Source organism: Elephas maximus, chromosome 2 (assembly GCF_024166365.1).
Source record: "Elephas maximus indicus isolate mEleMax1 chromosome 2, mEleMax1 primary haplotype, whole genome shotgun sequence".
Classification (NCBI taxonomy): Eukaryota; Metazoa; Chordata; class Mammalia; order Proboscidea; family Elephantidae; genus Elephas; species Elephas maximus.
Window position 1 is genome coordinate 37,395,906 of NC_064820.1, and position 23,126 is coordinate 37,419,031.

Genomic DNA, 23,126 nt, shown 5'->3' on the forward strand with positions numbered 1-23,126 from the left:
CAGGAGGATGGTGAAGTATGTGAGAAAAGTCTGCAGACACTCATTTTTCAACCCAGGCAGAACAGGCCATTTCTGGGCTGCTCCTGGGCAAACCTCCCATCCCACACACCATCAGTTTGAGAGGTGTTGACAAGGGAGACACAGGTGAACATTTTTCCACATAAATGCAGGTAGGTGACTGACGGAGCCACCTGAAGCCAGCTTTAGGGAGAAGACACTGGGTGATTCAAGCGTCTGGCAAATGCTGTCTTTGTACAGGTCTAGGAACCAGGCCCCTGCAGTGGGCCACAGCATAGAAGATGGCACTTTGACGTAGCAATGGTGCTGCTGTTTAAGAAGCAACGGTGGTCAGGGATAGCTAACAGCCTGGAGCCAGAAAGTGCCTTGGCTGGGTTTCCATTAACGTACACTGTTCTCCTTACTTGGCTGCTTACTCTTTACAACAGAGATTAAGTCTTACAAGGACACTACTACTAGCTTCAGACTGGGTTAACATAAAGTGAACCCAAATTCCAGTGCTGCAGTCAGCATCAATTTCATTATTGAACTCAGTTACTGAATTTGAGGAAGAGCTTAGCACAGAGAAAGCATGAGGAACTAGCGTGTTTGGGGAGGTATTTTCCCAATGAGTGATATACACGATATTGAAATATGGAAGAAAATAAGAAAAAAGTTGACAGTGCCAGGCTCTGGCGCCCAATGCAAGGCAGTGTGACATAAGGCATAGGTGGGAAATTTTAGAATAGTCCCACTTCTGAAAGGACATTCTGAGGGATAGGCAGCAGGACTGGTGGCAAGCAGGGCTTTTGGCCTTTGTGTTCACGTGTGTTGGGGGGAGTTAGGAAGCTGGGGAGAAATACACTGGAGCCACAATTGCAGTGTTTCCCCCAGAAGTCAACCAAGCACCTCATACATACATCATTATCCAAGGCAGATTCATCATCGCCCAAGAAAGCAATCTTGAAGTCTGTGCAGACAAGTTTCCCACAAATCCCACGCTGACATGAATCTTCCTGGACATACTTCAGTACTGTGCTGGCTTCACAGAGCAGCTGCTCACCTGATCGAAACCAAAACAAGTCCTCCTTAGAGTCCTCAGGGAACATGTGGTATGAAAACACTGAAAGCTTTCTGGCACTACATACACAAGGACACACACACACAATACAATGCAGCCCTTCAAAACCTTATGCTTTTCATCATGGCAGGGGCTCCAAACCTTGGGAGAGAAAGGTAAAGCAGAGTGAGGACCACCAATAAGCAAAATCAAAACAGCTCAGATCCACCCTCAACCAGACATTTCTCTATCTTCTTCACTGTGAACAACGGACATTTCCAAATAGGTGGTAATGACCTCAGCTACACTTGCAAGCACAGATCTTAGTGCTTTTCTAACTTTGACCCAAGCAGACATTCCATAGACGCAACACCCTAAGTGAAATGGAAAAGGAAAATGAAAAGGCTTGCCAGCGTGCTCTGTACCATCGATTCCAGGCCCACTTTCCCATGAAAGTGCCATGTCTAGCTCTGGAACTGCTAAAATAGAGCAGACTGTCTCCTTGGCTACAGGGTTTCAGGCAGCTTCCCCATGCACAGGAGGTGCTGCAATTTTTTGTGACACGGCCACCCTCGTTTTGGCTCCAGAGACAAAGATGGGAGGAAAAAGGATGTCAGAGGTTTGTGGGGAAAAAAAAAAATGGTTTCCTCTCTTTCTTAGTTTAGAGTATTTTCTGTGACTGTGTCACCTTTCCTGCTCTATCGGCAAGCACCCAGCCCACAGGAGAAGCTGCCTTTCCTGGAGGCAGAGAGTGCTTCTCTTCACAATCAAAAGGGTAGGATTGGGGACAGGAAGTACTCTCTGCTCCCTGGAACCAGAGAAGGTGATGAGTGCTGGACATCTGGGTGAGGGTGGGAAAAATAGAAGGAAGTGGGGGAAATGAAAACCAAGTAAATACTACACAGGGAAAAAGAAAAGCTAATCATTTTCCCCTCCCCTCAAAGTCTCCTTCTGGGTATCTCCTTCAATGCCTTTACATTTACTCTCAGCTCAAAATTGATCAAGTCTAACTTTCAACGTGAAAACAAAGAAGAGTTTCAGACACTAAAACTATCAAGGGACACATGTTATGGAATTTGTTTTCCCTCTTTCAAGAGGTTAATTACCCCTGGTTGAAACTCTAAGGAAATACAGGAAGATGGCTCAGTCACTAGGCTAGCCTCTATAGAGACCTCAGAGTTTGAAGAAAACAATGAAGTCAGGGCCACACTGAAGTTTAAAATAGGCCCAGAAAAAGTACCTTAGCTAAGTCCAAGATGGAGGACTCGTCAGCAAGGCTTCCTGTGTTTAATGCTTTTAACATGAAATTGTTCTTTCAATACTGACACTCCCTCCCAAAACTAGGCAGGCCCTATCTCGTGGTCAATGTACACGGAGACTAGAAATTAGCACGCAGGAGCTATGACGACATTCCTGGTGAGACTCTGCAAGCACAGCATGCTGGTGCGTCGTTATCAACCACATACAGAGTCTGGAGCCAGGGGCTTGGGAACTGGAAAGATCTTAGTCTAGGAAACTGAAGTTCAGAGAAGTTAACTGTGTACTCAAAGCTGCACACTTAGACGAGACCATCAGGCAACACAGGTGATGGTAGAATATATGTTAACACTAAGCTAAACATAAAAGTTAATTTCAGAATCTATAACCCCAAGAAAAGGCAAAACGATAGGATATACAAATGAAGGTTTAGGCCATTATATATTATAGAAAAAAGGCTTTGAAATTTAAAAATATATATTTTTAAATGTTACAAGACTCTATTTCACCAAAGAAGATGGATCAGTCAGAAATCTGTACATATTCTCCCAATAAGCTGGAATAAAATAAAAAGTACCAGAATGAGGCCCCTATTGCTTTGGAGAAGTATACCTAAAATCAGACTTACGGGGGGAAAAAAAGCTATTTTGGATTGGGAAAAAACGGTGGAAGAAGAACTGAATACACAGCTCACAGGACATCTCTGTATATAGACAAGTAGTTGCTGCTCCTCAATTCAGAAATGATTAAGATTTAACTTAAGCCACAAAGTCACTTTCCTCCATTTCAGAAGTATCTAACCAATACGGCTTCCTTCATAATGACGTCAGAGCAAAGCCCTGGTGGCCCCTGTGTTGGTAAACACCAGCATCCTCTGGACTTGTGTTCAAATGCACAAGCAGAGACAGACAGGTGAGAACACCCATCAAGCCCTGTCCTGGGATACCCCGGCAGCTGCTTTAGTCAAGGGCAGCTAGAGGTGTGGGCAGTAGGGATAAAGTAGGCGGTACAGAGCTCTGCGGAAGACTGGGCTTTTCCTGATCTGAGACCTGAGTAATAGATGGGGCCAAGTAAAGCAACCTGAAAAAGGCATCGTTTGCTTGTAAAAACCTCTTGCCATTGAGCTGATCCTGACTCATTGTGACTCCAAAGGACAGAGCAGAACTGTCCCATGGGGTTTCCAAGGAGGGGCTGGTGGATTCGAACTGCCGACCTTTTGGTTAACAGTCAAACACTTAACCACTGCGCCACCAGGGCTTGTGAAAGAGGTGATCAAATTGCCAGGTTTATTTTCATCAGTTTGGGGGAGGGCGGAAACAAGAAAAATTCTTTGCAGATGTTGTAATACGCAGGTGTAGTTATGGAACTAAAGACCTTGATATTTGTGTCCAACTCATTACTGTGACATGCTCTCTGGATGAAAACAATACTAGGATGAGGTAATTTATCATTAGCTTTGAGCCGCACATGAGGTTTGATGCTAACATGGCCGTTACCTGGCAACAAGTGAAGAGTTACTTCCTTTTCCGTTGCTTCTTTGTCATTTGTGTGAATATCCTAGAAAAGAAGAGCAAAGGGTAGTATTTTTCTTTGTTTAAAGGCTTGAAATAAGAACATAAAGCCATGCTTTCAGAATACACATTAAAACATCATATACTATTGGGTTTGTTTTTTTTTTTACTTGACAAGGTACTTTTTTTTTTTTTTTTAAGTGTTTTTAACTAAAACCAAACCAAAACCAAACCCAGTGCCATCGAGTCGATTCTGACTCATAGCGACCCTATAGGACAGAGTAAAACTGCCCCATAGAGTTTCCAAGGAGCACCTGGCGGATTCGAACTGCTGACCCTTTGGTTAGCAGCCATAGCACTTAACCACTACACCACCAGGGTTTCCAAAATTCCAACAACTTAGGGATATTCCATGTATTAAGCTAATTATTTAGGATTCACATATACTACAAAATGGAACACATAAACATCGACATCCTAGGCATTAGTGAGCTGAAATGGACTGGTACTGGCCATTTTGAACTGGAGAGTCATATAGTCTACTATGCTGGGAATGACAACTTGAAGAGGAATGGTGTTGCATTCATCATCAAAAAGAACATTTCAAGATCTACCCTGAAATACAACGCTGCCAGTGATAGGATAATATCCATACGCCTACAAGGAAGACCAGTTAACATGACTGTTATTCAAATTTACGCACCAACCACTAAGGCCAAAGATGAAGAAATAGAAGATTTTTATCAGCTGCTGCAGTCTGAAATTGATTGAACATGCGATCAGGATGCATTGATAATTACTGGTGATTGGAATGCAAAAGTTGGAAAAAAGAAGGACCGGTAGTTGGAAAATATGGACTTGGTGATAGAAACAATGCCGGAGATCGAATGATAGAATTTTGCAAGACCAACAACTTCACTGCAAATACCTTCTTTCACCAGCATAAATGGCGATTATACACATGGACCTCGCCAGATGGAACACACAGGAATCAAATTGACTAAATCTGTGGAAAGAGACAATGGAAAAGCTCAATATCATCAGTCAGAACAAGACCAGGGGCCGACTGTGGAACAGACCATCAATTGCTCATATGCAAGTTCAAGCTGAAACTGAAGAAAATCAGAGCAAGTCCACGAGAGCCAAAATATGACCTTGACTATATCCTACCTCAATTTAGAGACCACCTCAAGAATAGATTTGACGCATTGAACACTAGAGTGACTGAAGACCAGACAAGTTGTGGAAGGACATCAAGGACATCATAAATGAAGAAAGCAAGAGGTCATTGAAAAGACAGGAAAGAAAGAAAAGGCCAAGATGGATGTCAGAGGAGACCCTGAAACTTGCTCACGAATGCTGAGCAGCTAAAGCAAAAGTAAGGAACGGTGCAGTAAAAGAACTGAACAGAAGATTTCAAAGGGCAGCTCGAGAAGAAGTATTATAATGACATGTGCAAAGAGCTGGAGGCAGGAAACCAAAAGGGAAGAACACACTCGGCATTTCTCAAGCTGAAAGAACTGAGGAAAAAACTCAAGCCTCGAGTTGCAATAGTAAAGGATTCAATGGGGAAAATATTAAACGATGCAGGAAGCATCAAAAGAGGATGGAATACACAGAGTCATTACATCAAAAAGAATTAGTCACTGCCCTGACAGGGAACACAACTGCCCTGACAGGGAACACAACAGAGAACCCTTGAGGGAGCAGGAGATTAGTGGGATGCAGACCCCAAATTCTCATAAAAAGACCAGACTTAATGGTCTGACTGAAACTAGAAGGACCCTGGTGGTCATGGCCCCCAGACCTTCTGTTGGCCAAGGACAGGAACCATTCCCAAAGCCAACTCTTCAGGCAGGGATTGGACTGCACAATGGCTTAGAGAGGAATGCTGGTGAGGAGTGAGCTTCTTGGATCAGGTGGACACTTAAGACTATGTTGGCATCTCTTGCCTGGAGGGGAGATGAGAGGGTAGAGGGGGTTAGAAGCTGGCGAAATGGACAGGAAAAGAGGGAGTGGAGGGAGGGAGTGGGCTGTCTCATTAGGGGGAGAGCAATTGGGATTATGTAGCAAGGTGTATATTAAGTTTTTGTGCGAGAGACTGACTTGATTTGTACACTTTCACTTAAAGCACAATAAAAATTAAAAAAAAAAAATCAGTCGATGTTCAACCATTTCAAGAGGTGGCATATGATCAGGAACCGATGGTACTGAAACAAGAAGTCCAAGCTGCTCTGAAGGCATTGGCGAAAAACAAGGCTCCAGGAATTGATGGAATATCAATTGAGATGTTTCAACAAAGAGATGCAGCGGTGGAGGTGCTCACTCACCTATGCCAAGAAATATGGAAGACAGCTTCCTGGCCAACTGATTGGAAAAGATCCATATTTATGCCTATCCCCAAGAAAGCTGATCCAAACAAATGCGGAAATTACAGAACAATATCATTAATATCACATGCAAGCAAAATTTTGCTGCAGATCATCCAAAAACAGCTGCAGCAGTACATCCACAGGAAACTGCCACAAATTCAGGCCGGTTTCAGAAGAGGACTTGGAAGCAGAGATATGATTGCTGATGTCAGATGGATCCTGGCTGAAAGCAGAGAACACCAGAAGGATGTTTCCCTGTGTTTTATTGACTACGCAAAGGCATTCGACTGTGTGGGTCATAACAAGTTATGGATAACATTGCAAAGAATGGGAATTCCAGAACACTTAATTGTGCTCATGAGGAACCTTTACATAGATCAAGAGGCAGTTGTTCGGACAGAACAAGGGGATACTGATTGGTTTAAAGTCAGGAAAAGTGTGCACCAGGGTTGTATTCTTTCACCATACCTATTCAAGCTGTATGCTGAGCACATAATACGAGAAGCTGAACTATATGAAGAAGGACGGGGCATCAGGATTGGAGGAAGAGTCATTAACAACCTGCATTATGCAGATGACACAACCTTGTTTGCTGAAAGTGAAGAAGACTTGAAGCACTTACTAATGAATGAAGATCAGAGACCACTGCCTTCAGTATGGATTGCACCTCAACATAAAGAAAACAAAAATCCTCACAACTGGACCAATAAGCAACATCACGATAAACAGAGAACAGACTGAAGTTGTCAAGGATTTCATCTTACTTGGATCCACAATCAACAGCCATGGAAGGAGCAGTCAAGAAATCAAATGACACTTGCATTGGGTAAATCTGCTGCAAAGGACCTCTTCAAAGTGTTAAAAAGCAAAGATGGCACCTTGAAGACTAAGGTGCGACTGATTCAAGCCATGGTATTTTCAATCGCATCATATGCACATGAAAGCTGGACAATGAACAAGGAAGACTGAAGAAGAGTTGACGCCTTTGAATTGTGGTGCTGGCAAAGAATACTGAATAAACCATGCATGGCCAAAAGAACAAACAAATCTGTCTTGGAAAAAGTGCAGCCAGAATGCCCCTTAGAGGCAAGGATGGCGAGACTGCGTCTTACATACTTTGTACATGTTGTCAGAAGGGATCAGTCCCTGGAGAAGGACATCATGCTTGGCAGAGTACAGGGTCAGTGGAAAAGAGGAAGACCCTCAACCAGGTGGATTGACACAGTGGCTGCAACAATGAGCTCAAGTATAACAACGACTGTAAGGATGGCACAGGACCGGGCAGTGTTTCGTTATGTTGTGCACAGAGTCACTATGAGTCAGAACCAACTCGATGGCACCTAAAAACACCACCTACTAGTGCCCAAGCGGAGGGGCAGGGGCAGCACTCCCTACGTAAAGGAACAAGGTCAAGTGTCACACCTCAAAGTATGACAATGGATCAAAGTTAAGGCAGTTGAAACACAGAGTCAGAAATAGAAGACATTCCCCGTTTTTCTTCAGTAAGAATCAAGGGTAGGAAGCAAAAGGAAACTCAGTGTTTTTGAGAGAAAATGAACATATGTAAAGATACTGAAGGCCAAGAAGAGAAAAAATGTGTATCATTTCAATACTGATTCACCTACTCTGTAAAATACCAGCACTTAGTAAAGACAGTTGTGAACACTCTGTGTTATCTAAAACCACAAGACAGCGTCACAGAGTGCAATCACTTCTAATAAGGGATCGAGGCCAGGTTCTGGGCCACGGTTCTCAGTGAAAACATCTTCAACTGCCCCTATTTTGGGTTCAGAGTTTATTGAATATTCAAAGATAATTAGCAATCGTTAATGAATTAATGGACCAATGCCAGGATCATAAGTAACTGTTAACAAAAAGAGAGGCACTGTGGCCTCCAATGAAGTCCATCTATGAAGTATTTTTGCCAAATACCTAACCCTTAAGCTGCCTGGGCTTCTATGTCAATCAACAATGCAGAAGAAACACTGGGACAGAGAAACATGTTAGAACGACGCCAGGGAGATGCACTCAGTAAAATCTAGACTGGAAATTCCACAAGACACAACGAGTTTTGTCAACTAATAAACTACAAAGAAAAAAAAAGATCAGCAAATAGATCTGGGTGGTATGAATTTTTTGAATTTGTTAATTCAGAATGAAATACGGCATTAAAAGAAACTTGGCAACAGCTGACGCAGCTGAGGCCAATCTTGAGACTGAAGAAGAAAGTCATGACTTTTTCAGAGAACCTGTTTTGAGCACAGTCTATCTTGGAGATGACTACAACTTCCATCCTAAGAGATGCTAGCAAATCGAGCCCCTCTGAGGCAGTGGTTCCCAAACATGGGGAGTATCAGAATCATCTGGGGAGCTTGTTACCTACACAGACACTCAGGCCTAACCACAAATCTACAGAAACAGAGTGTGGGGATGCTCTGGTTTTATAAAAAGCTCCCCTGATGATTCCAATGCTTTACTCAGCATTCCCAGGCATTACTCAGCAGTTTATGTAACGATAGACAGGGACTATTCTTGCATATGTAAATGCTATAAGTGTTTTGGTAATTTAGAAATTCTCATTGTTTAAGGATTTTCCTTATCTGTCACTGGCAAAGAACAAAATCGAAGCAGGATTCTTTTTGACAGTTTCTACCATCTTTCTCTGAGGAGGGCAAAGCTATTTGTTAAATTCAATCAACTGGTAGACAACTTCGCTGGTGCTGGGAATTCAGTTCCAACCGGGCCAGCTTTGAGAAGACTAGCCTATTTTTACATCAGCAGAAGCATCATCTCCTGATGAGGAAGGATTTACCTACCATTAATTACTGAAATTGTTAGTGAATCTCCTAGAAGAACAAAGGGCAATAGTTTTCTTTGCTGAAAGGCTTGAGATGAATAACATAAAGCCATGTTTTCAGAATATGCACTAAAACATCATATATCACTCTGGGCTTTTGCTTTTCTTTACTTGACAAGGTAGTTACTTTTTTTCCTTTCTGCATGTTCCATAAAACAAACCAATCTTCAGGAGACACCTCTTAAGATTCTGACCTACCCAAACTCCCTTTTCCCAGAGAACTGGTCCCCGCTCCCCCAACCTCCTGGAGTGAACCACCCCCTCCCCAGCTCAACTGCATGGGGGAATGGATGTCTGTCCCACAATGGACTAATCAGTTTACCTCTCCTGTTAATTCAGTCAAGGGGCTATGAGATGCTAATCAAGCTGGCTCCTTAAACTAAAGACTGTAAATTTGGCCACAAATATGGAGAAGCAGTGAAAGCTGTTCCACAGAGGATGAGAGATATATGAAGCAGATTTGTGGAGACAGAAGCCCAAGTCCCAGACACACAAACAATAATGGCCTGAACTCCCATCAGCTTTCCAGGCCTTTGTGAGGACCAGCCACATCTTTCGCTCACAGTTCCATGAGCTACATACACCTGTACTGTTACAATAAATTCCCTTGTTGACATAAATTAGCTACAGTGGGTTTCTGTTGATTGTCACCAAGGGTACTGACTTAGGTCAACTGCATTAACAATAGAGAAACCACAGATGATCAGAATCATATCATCCAACATATCCAGGACCATAGGATTAGGAATCAGTGTCATATCCACCACTCATCAGTACAGTTGGCAGGGAAGTATCAAAAGCTAGACCAAGTATCTACGGCCTTGAGTGTGTGAGTTTTAGGTGGGGTGATGATGTATGAGATCTCCAAACAGTAAAGCCTAATAGGATTTTGCCAGTATTTGGCTAATGAGAACACCCATGGAATAGCTTTTCTTGGCTGCTATCACCACATTCCCTGCATGACCTCGCTGGGTGTAGAGGCACATAGCTAACACACACACACACACACGCCCGAGGAAAGCAGAAACTGATTTAAAAATGAACAACAAAAAAACAAATATCATTCTTAGCCTTGCAATTTCCAAACTAAAAGAGCATATATATGTTCTATTTCTTCCTTTTTTTAAAAAAACAAAGGAGGTTAGGCTCCTAAAGATAGTTGAAGTTTATACATGGGAGGTAGAAAGACATCAGTAAAAGCCAAAGGTAACTTAAATGAATCCTTACCAAGTGCTAGGTACTGGGGACTCAAGAATAAACAAGGAGCTCATGTTTCATTGGGGAAAATAGATAATATCAACACACTTTTGTAATTATAATATGATGAATGCTATCATAAAGGCGAGATGATAACAGGCACTGATGTGGGGCTAAGGGAGCACAAAACAGGGGCACCTAACTCTGTAGGGTGATGAATCAATGGAGAAGGGAAAGGAGACTGTTCAAGTCTTTCTAGGGAAGTGACTTTTAAAGAATATGCAAGAGTTCAATAGGAGCAGAGAGAAGAGGAAAGGAAAGAAAAGGTGCAATGACATGAAGGCAAGTAATTCTGCAAGGGAAGTGAGAAACACAGCTCGGGAAGTGACGGACTGGACTACAGCCTAAAGAAGTCTGCAGGCCATTTTCAGAAGTTTGGGTATCCTGTGTGCAATGAAGATCACGAAGGATTTCAAGCAGGAGAGTGAATTAAGCACATAGTGTTTACTCTCTCCAATACATTTCTTTGGGGGCGGGGAGGGGCGAAAAGGGACAGGACTAAGTCAGGAACCTGGATAGGCTTAAGCATACAAAGATTACAGAAGGATCCTGGCAAGTGCCCTGGGCCTTAGTGTCCCCATCTAAAAAAATGGAATTGGCTGTATTGCCTGCCTCCTGAGATAAGGTGTAAGAGAGCCTCTGCAAGGTCTAAAACAGGACGTGGGACTATGAGTATTTGTGTCCTCAAAGGAGGCAGCGTCCTGGGTGGCTTTCCCTCACTGGACACTGAAAGGAAGGCTACTGTAGACCCACTCTCTTCTATCAGAATTGCTAAATCGCAGCAGGAAACCACGTTCTCAGAGGGGTGAATATCAACCTACCAGAAAAAAGAAAAAGGCTGGGCACCTTTTCCCACTCATCCTCATCTTTGTCAAATGTCTCCAAAAGCTTTTAGGATACATTTTTCATTTTAAAAGTACTGGCTCCTTCCTCTCCTTCACTAGGATAACATTAAATAGATTTCATTGCTGGCACCACACTGTTGACCAAAAATTGATCTGATAGAGAAAAAGGAAAACCTGTAAAAAGCAACCAAGTCATCCAGGAGTCACATCTTTTTTCAAGTATGTGGTAATTTCAACATGGGCGGAGGGGGCGGGGGGGGGCGGGCGGTTATAGCACAACCACCAAGATTCCTTAAGGTGTTTAACTTCCTATTAAAATTGTCACTATCCATCAGACTTCTTCAACACTGCAAACAGGGAAAATGAGAGGTCAGAACAACACAATCAAATATAAAGTGATATAGCCATCAAAAAAGGAGCCCTGGTGGTACAATGGTTAAGTGCTTGGCTGCCAAACTAAATGAGGTTGGCAGCTCAAACCCATGTAGCGGCTCCACAAGAGAAAGACCTGGCAATCTGTCCCAGTAAAGATTATACCCTAGAAGACCCTATGGGGCAGTTCTACTCTGTCCCATGGGGTCGCTATGAGTCAAAAGCTGATGGTACAGCACCTAACAACAACAACCATCAAATACATGAAGCCCCTGCCTCAAATGCCAATAAACAAATTACGACAATATGCATCCAAAACACAGATCGTGCAGCAACCTCATCTGTTTGGAACACTGCCGAAAACCTGAGTCAAATGGCTCTGCGCAGTAAAAACAGATGCGTCCAAGTTTGTGGGTAGCAATCAAAGCCCTCCACAATCTGTTTTTAAATCTCATCTTCCACCTAAACTGCATACTTTTAACTATAATAAGAATAATAGCTAACATTTATCAAGCTTCTGACTTGACTCCAACGGGTTTGGTTTTTTGGTTTTATTATGTGCCATATGGGAGTTTGTGCGTTGGAACTTAATGGCAACGGGTTTTTTTTGGGGGGGGGAGGGGCTGGCACAAACAGTTAAGTGCTCAACTACTACTAGCCAAAAGGTTGGTGGTTTGAACACACCCAGGGGGCCTTGAAAGACAGGCCTGGAGATCTGCTTCCCAAAGGTCACAAACTTCAAAAATTATGGAGCAGCTCTATTCTGTATACATGGGGTCGCCATGCGTCACAATGGACTCGACAGCAACTAACAACAACAATGTCTACGTGCCATGTAAGTACCCTTCCTGAGTATCTCATTTAATCTTCACAACAACTCTAGTACTGTAATTACCTCCATTTTATAGATGAGGAAACTGAGGCTTCACAAAGTTCAGGAACTTGCCTGAGGTTTTATAGGAGGTTAAGTCTCTTAACAAGGATTCAGCCCAAGGCCTGTCTAGCTCCAGAGCCCAAGTTCTCCTGCTTTGTACTTGAATTCTAAAATTGTGAACCAGTTGAACAAATTAAATTTTATAATTTCCTTAAGGGAAATGTACTTCACTGTACAAGGATTTGCCCGATACAGGACAAAAGCATGTGAAAGTTAAAGTCAGCTCGGACTCCCAAGAATCTGCTGAAGTTGGAAAGCAGCCTGATCACTTCAAGGGGATGGTGTCTCTACGATTCCTAATTTGTATACCCTGATTTTTGGGAGTCCTCCAGGTTATTCCATTTTTCAGGACTGGTGTATACTTTGATTTTGGGGAGAGGGGGAGTCCTAAAAAGTAAATTCTCTGATTTCTTACCAAGTTCACATTCAGAGTGCACATCTTCTCAAGAGTGTGAGGGACCTGGGCAGCTCAGGAAAGGCAGAAAAAGGGAGAGTCCTGCCTGAAAGACCCATGACCTTGAAAAGAACAGGGTAGGAATCTTCAGACATGGATTGGACTGGACAATGGGTTGGAGAGGGATGCTGGCAAGGAGTGGGCTTCCTGGATCAGGTGGACACTAGAGACTATGTTGGCACTTCCCGCCTGGAGGGGAGATGAGAGGGTAGAGGGGGTTAGAAGCTGGCGAGATGGACACGAAAAGAGAGAGTGAAGGGAGAGAGCGGGCTGTCTCATTAGGGGGAGAGTAATTGGGAATATGTTGCAAGGTGTATATAAGCTTTTATGTGAGAGACTGACTTGATTTGCAAACTTTCACTTAAAACACAATAAAAATTATTTAAAAAAAAAAAGAAAAGAACAGGGCAGGGGTTCTTCTACACCAAAGCTCTCATAGGCTAAAATGCTTGTAAATGTACTCCTTATAACGTCTATGAATCCAAAACTGAAACTGTTGTTCTCAGTTTAACTGTACCCAGCCCAAGGGGTAAACTGCAAGAGGCACGATCCCTACAGGTGCCAAAACACAACTTGTTTTAATCGCGTTTAGCACCAAAGTGCTAGAAGGACACAACACAGACATTATATCCCCTCAAAGTTGACTTATTTCTCTAAAATGGGTATTTAAGACTCCTTCTTTTTGCCACTGTAACAGAGAACTTGAAGGGAAAAAATATATTTGCATTCAGAGATTATGTGGGAATCCATAAGTATCTTAAAACAAAATTTACGTTTTTTGAAGCATAAAGTTCCATTTTTAATATATTGTTGTTACGTACCATACAGTCAGTTCCGACTCATAGTGACTCTACAGGAAAGAGCAGAACTGCCCCATAGGGCTTCCAAGGAGTGGCTGGTGGATTTGAACTGCTCACCTTCTGGTTAGCAGCCAAGCTCTTAACCACTGTGCTGCCAGGGCTCCATTGTTCAATATAGCATAGTCTTAGTAACTTAAGATTTGTCTTTCTCCATGTCTCTTCAAACTTCTATGTACTAAAAATAGAAATAATTCAGACATGGGTCCACAGTCCAAATCCTAGCTCTTCATGATTTCGTTTCTTTTCTCCTCCTTTCCTTTAATGAGCAAACATACAACTCAAATATATTTCTTAAAAGCTGCAATTATGCAAGATCCTATCACGTAAGTACAATAATTTCTATTTCTCTTCTAATCCTGTTTCCCACATTAAAGTAAATTGACTTTACTCTGGAGGTCTCTCAATTCTTTTTTGTGTGGATCAGAAACTCCTGAAATCAGCAATATCCAAATCGGCTCTGTGGAGCCTCTGGGTGGTGCAAACGGTTAACGCACTCAGCTGCTAACTGAAAGACTGGAAGGTTTGAGTCCACCTTGAAGAACCTCAGAAGGAAGACCAGGTGATCTACTTTCAAAAACTCAGTCATTAAAAACCCTGTGGAGCACAGTTCAGACATACATGGGGTCTTCTCCATGAGGTCAGAATAGACCCCCTGGCAACTAGTTTCAAGTCAGCTTTAATTTCATAAGATTTTGACTATGCATGAATATCTAAAGCTATGGAAAAAGAAATAACTTATCTTCTATTAATAAGATGTGTTTTCTACAAGGTCACAATGATTTAGGTCTGGTCATTCTGTGTCTTATCTTTTGCAAGAGAAAGTACTTTGAACCCACTACAAGACCAAAAGAGTAGACTAATGGCTTTCTGAAGAGAAGAGACCACCACATCCGAGGTGAAGGACTGCTCAGGTATGCTTGTACCAAAGAAAAGCTTTCTGAACTGCTGACTTTACTGAAAGTAGATTAAGTTGCTAAAGTTGATAAACTGAGAATAGAGGGGCGGAGCCAAGACGGCGGAATAGACAGATGCTTCTGTCAAGCCCTCTTTACAACAAAGACCCAAAAAAAAAGTGACACGAGTATATTTGTGACAAGCTGGGAGCCCTGAGCATCAAAGGCAAGCTTAGACAATGAACTGAGGGGTAGGGGGAGGAAGAGGCCATTCAGAGGTGGAGAGGAGTTACCGGCCCTGAATCACTGGGAGCCCTCGGGCACCATTCCCGGAGCGGTAGTGGCGGAGGCAGGCTGGTCCTAGCGTTCAGCCACAGTTTCCTCAAGCAGCCAAGCACACAGCCCACTCACAACTCTGGAACCGAGGAGAAGGGCGCTCTCCGCAAAAGCTAAGTACTTGCGTATATTTTACGGTGCCCCGCCCCACCCCCAAGCCAGCATTAGCAGCTGACTTCCCTGGGCCCGAGATAGGACCTGTTGAGCACATAGAGCCATTGTCCTGGCCTTGGAGAAGGAATAAATTTGCAATTGGGGGGGAAAAGATAATTTGCTAGCTCCATTAACTGGGGGACCTCAGGACAGAAGTGGCTCCTGTCCAGGCATAAACCATCTGTGGACCTTGAGCACCTTTCCCTTCTGCATGGACCTGTGTGGGCCTATTTCAGAAGAATAGGCCCTTGTTGGCAAACTCCAACCATTTCAGCTGTGTGGTGGAGAGGTGGGTGTTTGACGTTTGACATTGCTTTGTCTATTAAACATGGTCCTCACCTACCCACAAGAGGGTCTGGTAGCTCCACTCAGGTCACCCAGTGACCAGCGACAGGGGTCCAAAGATACCTGGTACCTCCCAGTCCTTACAACAAAAACTTTGGGTGCCCATGGTTCCTCTGCAGAGCCCACCCACCAGCACACTCTAGGGAACAGAGACGCGTTTTCCTCAGAGACACTTGGGGTCGGTTCTCAGCCCCCTGCCTTGTTCAGAGCGTGACCCCCTGCTGTAATCAGATACCGGTATATATGCCAATCACCCCTGCCCCTCTAAGACTATAGGACAGAGCCTGTACCACATACTTGCTATCAGCTACCTGGAAACCTGAGCTGAATTCATACAAGAAAACTGAATGGACTCCTACACTGATATACCTGATAACAGCTCTAGCCAGCTGGGGACAAGACACCAGAGCTCCAAAGACAAAAATAATCAACCTAGCTCACTCAAGCAACCGATAGGGGTATACCAAAACAAAACAAAGCAAGCAGCTACGACACAATAAGCAAGCATAAACTAATACAATAACTTATAGATGGCTCGGAGATAACAGTCAATATCAAGTCACATAAAGAAATAGGCCATGATCACCTCAACAGGCTCCCAAAACAAAGAATCCAGGGATCTTTTAGATGAAAGTGCATTCCTGGAATTACCAGATGCAGAATACAAAAGTTTAATATACAGAACCCTTTAAGACACGAGGGAGGAAATGAGGCAATACGCAGAACGAGCCAAGGAACACACGGATAAAGCAACTGAAGAAATTAGAAAGATTATTCAGGAACATAAGGAAAAGTTTAATAAGCTGGAAAAATCCAAAGACAGACAGCAATCAGAAATTCAGAAGATTAACTATAAAATTACAGAATTAGATAACTCAACAGAAAGTCAGAGCAGCAGAATTGAGCAAGTAGAAGCTAGAATTTCTGAACTTGAAGATAAATCCCTTGGCACTAATATATTTGAAGAAAAATCAGATAAAAAAATTAAAAAAAAAATGAAGAAACCTTAAGAATCATGTGGGACTCTATCAAGAGAAATAACCTTCGAGTGACTGGAGTACCAGAACAGGGAGGGATAACAGAAAATACAGAGAAAATTGTTGAGGATTTGTTTGCAGAAAACTTCCCTGATATTGTGAAAGATGAGAAGATATCTATCCAAGATGCTCATCGAACTCCACATAAGGTAGATCTTAAAAGAAAGTCACCAAGACATATTATAATCAAGCTTGCCAAAACCAAAGATAAAGAGACAATTATAAGAGCAGCGAGGGATAAAAGAAAAGTCACCTACAAAGGAGAGCCAATCAGAATAAGCTCAGACTACTTGGCAGAAATCATGCAGGCAAGAAGGCAATGGGATGACATATTTAAAAAACTGAAGGAAAAAAATTGCCTGCCAAGAATCATATATCCAGCAAAACTGTCTCTTAAATATGAAGGTGAAATTAAGACATTTCCAGATAAACACAAGTTGAGGGAATGCATAAAAACCAAACCAAAGCTACAAGAAATACTAAAGGGAGTTCTTTGGTTAGAAAATCAATAATATCAGGTATCAACCCAAGACTAGAACACTGGACAGAGCAACCAGAAGTCAACCCAGACAGGGAAATCCAAAAAAACAAAGCAAGATTAAAAAAAAAAAAGCCCAACACAGGGTAACGGCAATGTCATTACATAAAATAAGACAACATTAAAATAATAAAGAGGGACTAAGAAATGTAATCATACACCTTCCATATGGAGAGGAAGATACAGCGATACAAAGAAATAAAAGTTGTTTTAAATTTAGAAAAATAGGGGTAAATAATAAGGCAACCACAAAGGAGACAAACGGTCCTACTCATCAAAATAAAATACAAGGAAAAAATACAAACTCAGCAGAAACAAAATCAACAACAACAAATATGAGGAAAGGACAATATGTAAAGAAAATCTACTCAGCACATAAAATCAAGTGGGAAAAAGAAACTGTCAACACACAAAAAAAGACATCAAAATGATAGCACTAAACTCATAAAAAAAAAAAAACCCATTGCTGTCATACCTATCCATAATTACCCTGAATGTAAATGAACTAAATGCACCAGTAAAGAGACAGAGAGTGGCAGAATGGATTAAAAAACAAGATCCGTCTATATGCTGCCTACCAGACACACCTTAGACTTAGAGACACAAACAAACTAAAACTCAAAGGATGGAAAAAAATATATCAAGCAAACAGCAATCAAGAAAGGGCAAGAGTGGCAATATTAATTTCTGACAAAATAGACTTTAAAGTTAAAACCATCAGAAAGGATAAGGAAGGACACTACATAATGATAAAAGGGACAATACACCAAAAAGATATAACCATATTAAATATTTACGCATCCAATGACAGGGCTGCAAGATACATAAAACAAACTCTATCAGCACTGAAAAGTGAGATAGACAGCGCCACAATAACAGTAGGAGAGTTCAACACACCACTTTTGGTGAAGGGCAGGACATCCAGAAAGAAGCTCAATAAAGACACAGAAGATCTAAATGCCACAATCAACCAACTTGACCTCGTAGACATATATAGAACACTCCACCCAACAGCAACCAACTATACTTTCTTTTCTAGTGCACATGGAACATTCTCTAGAACAGACCACATATTAGGTCATAAAGCAAGCCTTAGCAGAATCCAAAACATTGAAATATTACAAAGCATCTTCTCTGACCATAAGGCCATAAAAGTGGAAATCAATAACAGGAAAAGCAGGAAAAAGAAATCAAACACTTGGAAACTGAACAATACCCTGCTCAAAAAAGACTGGATTACAGAAGACATTAAGGATGGAATAAAGAAATTCGTAGAATCCAATGAGAATGAAAAGACTTCCTATCAGAACCTTTGGGACACAGCAAAAGTGGTGCTCAGAGGCCAATTTATATCAATAAATGCACACATCCAAGAAGAAAAAAGGGCCAAAATCAAAGAACTATCCCTACAACTTGAACAAATAGAAAGAGAGCAACAAAAGAAACCCACAGGCACCAGAAGGAAACAAATAATAAAAATTAGAGCTGAACTAAATGAAATAGAAAACAGAAAAATTGAAAGAATTAACAAGACCAAAAGCTAGTTTTTTGAAAAACTCAACAAAATTGATAAACCACTGGCCAAACTGACAAAAGAAAAACAGGAGAGGAAGCAAATAACCCGAATAAGAAATGAGATGGGCAATATTACAACAGACCCAACTGAAATTAAAAGAATCCTTTCAGATTACTATGAAAAGCTATATAAAAAAAAAAACCCACTGCAGTCGAGTCGATTCCGACTCATAGCGACCTATGCTAATATATATATACTATATACTCTACTCAAACAAATTTGAAAACCTAGAAGAAATGGATGAATTCCTAGAAACACACTACCTACCTAAACTAACACAAACAGAGGTAGAAAAACTAAATAGACCCATAACAAAAGAAGAGATTGAAAAGGTAATCAAAAAACTCCCAAGAAAAAAAAGCCCTGGTCCGGACGGCTTCACTGCAGAGTTCTACCAAAGTTTCAGAGAAGAGTTAACACCACTACTACTAAAGGTATTTCAGAGCAAAGAAAGGATGGAATACTACCAAACTCATTCTATGAAGCCACCATATCCCTGATACCAAAACCGGGTAAAGACACCACAAGAAAAGAAAATTACAGACCTATATCCCTCACGAATGTAGATGCAAAAATCCTCAACAAAATTCTAGCCAACAGAATTCAATAACATATCACAAAAACAATTCACCATGTCCAAGTGGGATTCATACCAGGTATGCAGGGATGGTTCAACATTAAAAAAACAATTAATGTAATCCACCACATAAATAAAACAGAAGACAAGAATCACATGATTTTATCAATTGATGCAGAAAAGGCATTTGACAAAGTTCAACACTCATTCATGATAAAAAAAAAACTCTCAGCAAAATAGGAATAGAAGGAAAATTTCTCAACATAATAAAGGGCATTCATACAAAGCCAACAGCCAACATCACCCTAAATGGAGAGAGCCTGAAAACATTCCCACTGAGGTCAGGAACCAGAGAAGGATGTCCTTTATCACCACTCTTATTCAACACTGTGCTGGAAGTCCTACCCAGAGCAATTCGGCTGGATAAAGAAATAAAGGGCATCCAGATTGACAAGGAAGAAGTAAAAGTATCTCTATTTGCAGATGACATGATCTTATACACAGAAAGCCCTAAGGAATCCTCCAGAAAACTACTGAATCTAATAGAAGAGTTCAGCAGAGTATCGGGATACAAGATAAACATATAAAAATCAGTTGGATTCCTCTACTCCAACAAAAAGAACATCAAAGAGGAAATCACCAAATGAATGCCATTTACAGTAGCCCCCAAGAAGATAAAATACTTAGGAATAAATCTTACCAGAGATGTAAAAGACTTATACAAAGAAAACTACAGTACACTTCTGCAAGAAACCAAAAGAGACTTACATAAGTGGAAGAACATACCTTGCTCGTGGATAGGAAGGCTTAACATTATAAAAATGTCTATTCTACCAAAAGCAATCTATACATTTAATGCAATTCTGATCCAAATCCCAAGGACACTCTTTAATGAGATGGAGAAAAAAATCACCAATTTCATATGGAAGGGAAAGAGGCCCCGGATAAATAAGGCATTACTGAAAAAGAAGAACAAAGTGGGAGGCCTTACTTTACCTGATTTTAGAACCTATTATACCGCCACAGTAGTCAAAACAGCCTGGTACTGTTACAACAACAGATACATGGACCAATGGAATTGAATAGAGAATCCAGACATAAATCCATCCACATATGAGCAGTTCATATTTGACAAAGTCCCCAAAACAGTTAAATGGGGAAAAGACAGTCTTTTAAACAAATGGCACTGGCATAACTGAATATCCATCTGCAAAAAAATGAAACAAGACCCATACCTCACTCCATGCACAAAAACTAACTCAAAATGGATCAAAGACCTAACTATAAAATCTAAAACGATAAAGATCATGGAAGAAAAAATAGGGACAATGTTAGGAGCCCTAATACATGGCATAAACAGTATACAAAACAGTATAAGGAATGTAGAAGAAAAACTAGATAACTGGGAGCTCCTAAAAATCAAACACCTATGCTCATCCAAAGGCTTCACCAAATGAGTAAAAAGACTACCTACAGACTGGGAAAAAGTTTTCAGCTAAGACATTTCTGATCAGTGCCTGATCTCTACCATCTACATGATACTGAAAAAACTCAACTACAAAAAGACAAGTAACCAAATTCAAAAATGGGCAAAATATATGAACAGACACTTCACTAAAGAAGACATTCAGGTAGCTAATAGGTATATGAGGAAATGTTCACGATTATTAGCCATTAGAGAAATGCAGATCAAAACTACAATGAAACTTCATCTCACGCCAACAAGGCTGGCATTAATCCAAAAAACACAAAAGAATAAATGTCGGAGAGGCTGTGGAGAGATTGGAACACTTCTACACTGCTGGTGGGAATGTAAAATGGTACAACCACTTTGGAAATCGATTTGGCGCTCCCTTAAAAAGCTAGAAATAGAACTACCATACGATCCAGCAATCCCACTCCTTGGAATATATCCTAGAGAAATAAGAGCCTTTACATGAACAGATATATGCACACCCATGTTTATTGCAGCACTGTTCACGATAGCAAAAACATGGAAGCAACCAAGGTGCCCATCAACAGATGAATGGATAAATTATGGTATATTCACACAATGGAATACTATGCATCAATAAAGAACAGTGAGGAATCTGTGAAACATTTCATAACATGGAGGAACCTGGAAGGCATTATGCTGAGTGAAATTATTCAGTTGCAAAAGGACAAATATTGTATAAGACCACTATTATAAGAACTGGAGAAACAGTTTAAACTGAGAAGAAAACACTCTTTTGTGGTTACGAGAGGGGGGAGGGAGGAAGGGTGGGAGAGGGATATTCACTAATTAGATAGTAGGTAAGAACTACTTTAGGTGAAGGGTAAGAGCACACAATACAGGAGAGGTCAGCACAGTTGGACTAAACCAAAAGCAAAAAAATTTCCTGAATAAACTGAATGCTTCGAAGGCCAGTGTAGCAGGGGCAGGGGTCTGGGGACCATGGTTTCAGGGCACATCTAAGTAACTGGCATAATAAAATCTATTAAGAAAACATTCTGCATCCCACTTTGAAGAGTGGCGTCTGGGGTCTGAAAGGCTAGCAAGCAGCCATCTAAGATGCATCAATTGGTCTCAACCCACCTGGATCAAAGGAGCAACACAAGGTGATTACGAGCCCAAGAGACAGAAAGGGCCACATGAACCAGCGACTACATAATCCTGAGACGAGAACTAGACGGTGCCCGGCTACAACCGATGACTGCCCTGACAGGGAACACAATAGAGAACCCCTGAGGGAGCAGGAAAGCAGTGGGATAAGCAGACCCCAAATTCTCCTAAGACCAGACTTAATGGTCTGAGACTGGAAGGACCCTGGTGGTCATGGCCCCCAGACCTTCTGTTGGCCCAGGACAGGAACCATTTCTGAACCCAACTCTTCAGACGTGGGTTGGACTGGACAATGGGTTGGACTGGACAATGGGTTGGAGAGGGATGCTGGTGAGGAGTGAGCTTCTTGGATCAGGTGGACACTTGAGACTATGTTGGCATCTCCTGCCCGGAGGGGAGATGAGAGGGTGGAGGGGGTTAGAAGCTGGCGAAATGGACACGAAAAGAGAGAGTGAAGGGAGACCGTGGGCTGTCTCATTAGGGGGAGAGTAATTGGGAGTGTGTAGCAAGGCGTATATGGGTTTTTTTTGTGAGAGACTGACTTGATTTGTAAACCTTCACTTAAAGCACAATAAAAATTATTAAAAAAAAATTAAGAATGAAAATCTTTATAAGCACTTAAGCATTGAAGGATATCCTGGTGGCAGAATAGTTAAGTGTTATGGCTCCTAACCAACAGGTAGGCAGCTCGATCCACTAGGCACTTCCTGTAAACCCTATGGGGCAGTTCTACTCTGTCCTATAGAGTTGCTAGGAGTCAGAATTGACTCAAGGACAATCAGCTTGCTTTTTTTTAAGCATTGAAATTGAAGGAATCACATTGTACTCAATGATCACTATTATCTAAACTTTCCGTGGTTAATGCTTCAAAAAAAGTAAATATACATTATCCAGTTCTTACAAATACTCGACATAGGGGAAAAGTACCACCACTACCACCACCACTCCAAATCAAAACACACACGAGTCCTGAAAAAAGAAATAACCTAGACCACTCCAATAAATCAGGGTATACAAATAGGAATCATAAAGACACTAACCCTCAAAAATTTTTTTTTATTGAATTTCTTTTTTTGGTTTGTTTTTCAAAAGATAGGGTGGGGGTTGGAAGAACAGAATAGAGAGTATTCATTGGCAATGCCCTATAGTTCCTTCTCCCTTATATTTTACAATTGCCTCTCCAACTCCACAAAACAAATAATAAATATGGAAACAATATTTTAATGTTTTTGAGAAAGGAGAAATAGTTGTAATATCAGCTGCTTGTTTATTCCAGGAAAATGAGCACAG

General features: G+C 41.4%; 1 protein-coding gene across 1 annotated transcript in view; it reads right to left on the minus strand.

Annotated features, from left to right (window-relative positions):
- MTMR12 (myotubularin related protein 12) overlaps positions 1 to 23,126 on the minus strand; it is a 90,015-nt gene that overhangs the window by 41,633 nt on the left and 25,256 nt on the right. The window contains exons 2-3 of the mRNA XM_049861699.1: positions 3,811 to 3,871; positions 918 to 1,060 (exon numbers count right to left, since the gene is read on the minus strand). Coding sequence (XP_049717656.1) covers positions 918 to 1,060; positions 3,811 to 3,871 — 204 coding nt within the window. The remainder of the gene's footprint in view (positions 1 to 917; positions 1,061 to 3,810; positions 3,872 to 23,126) is intronic.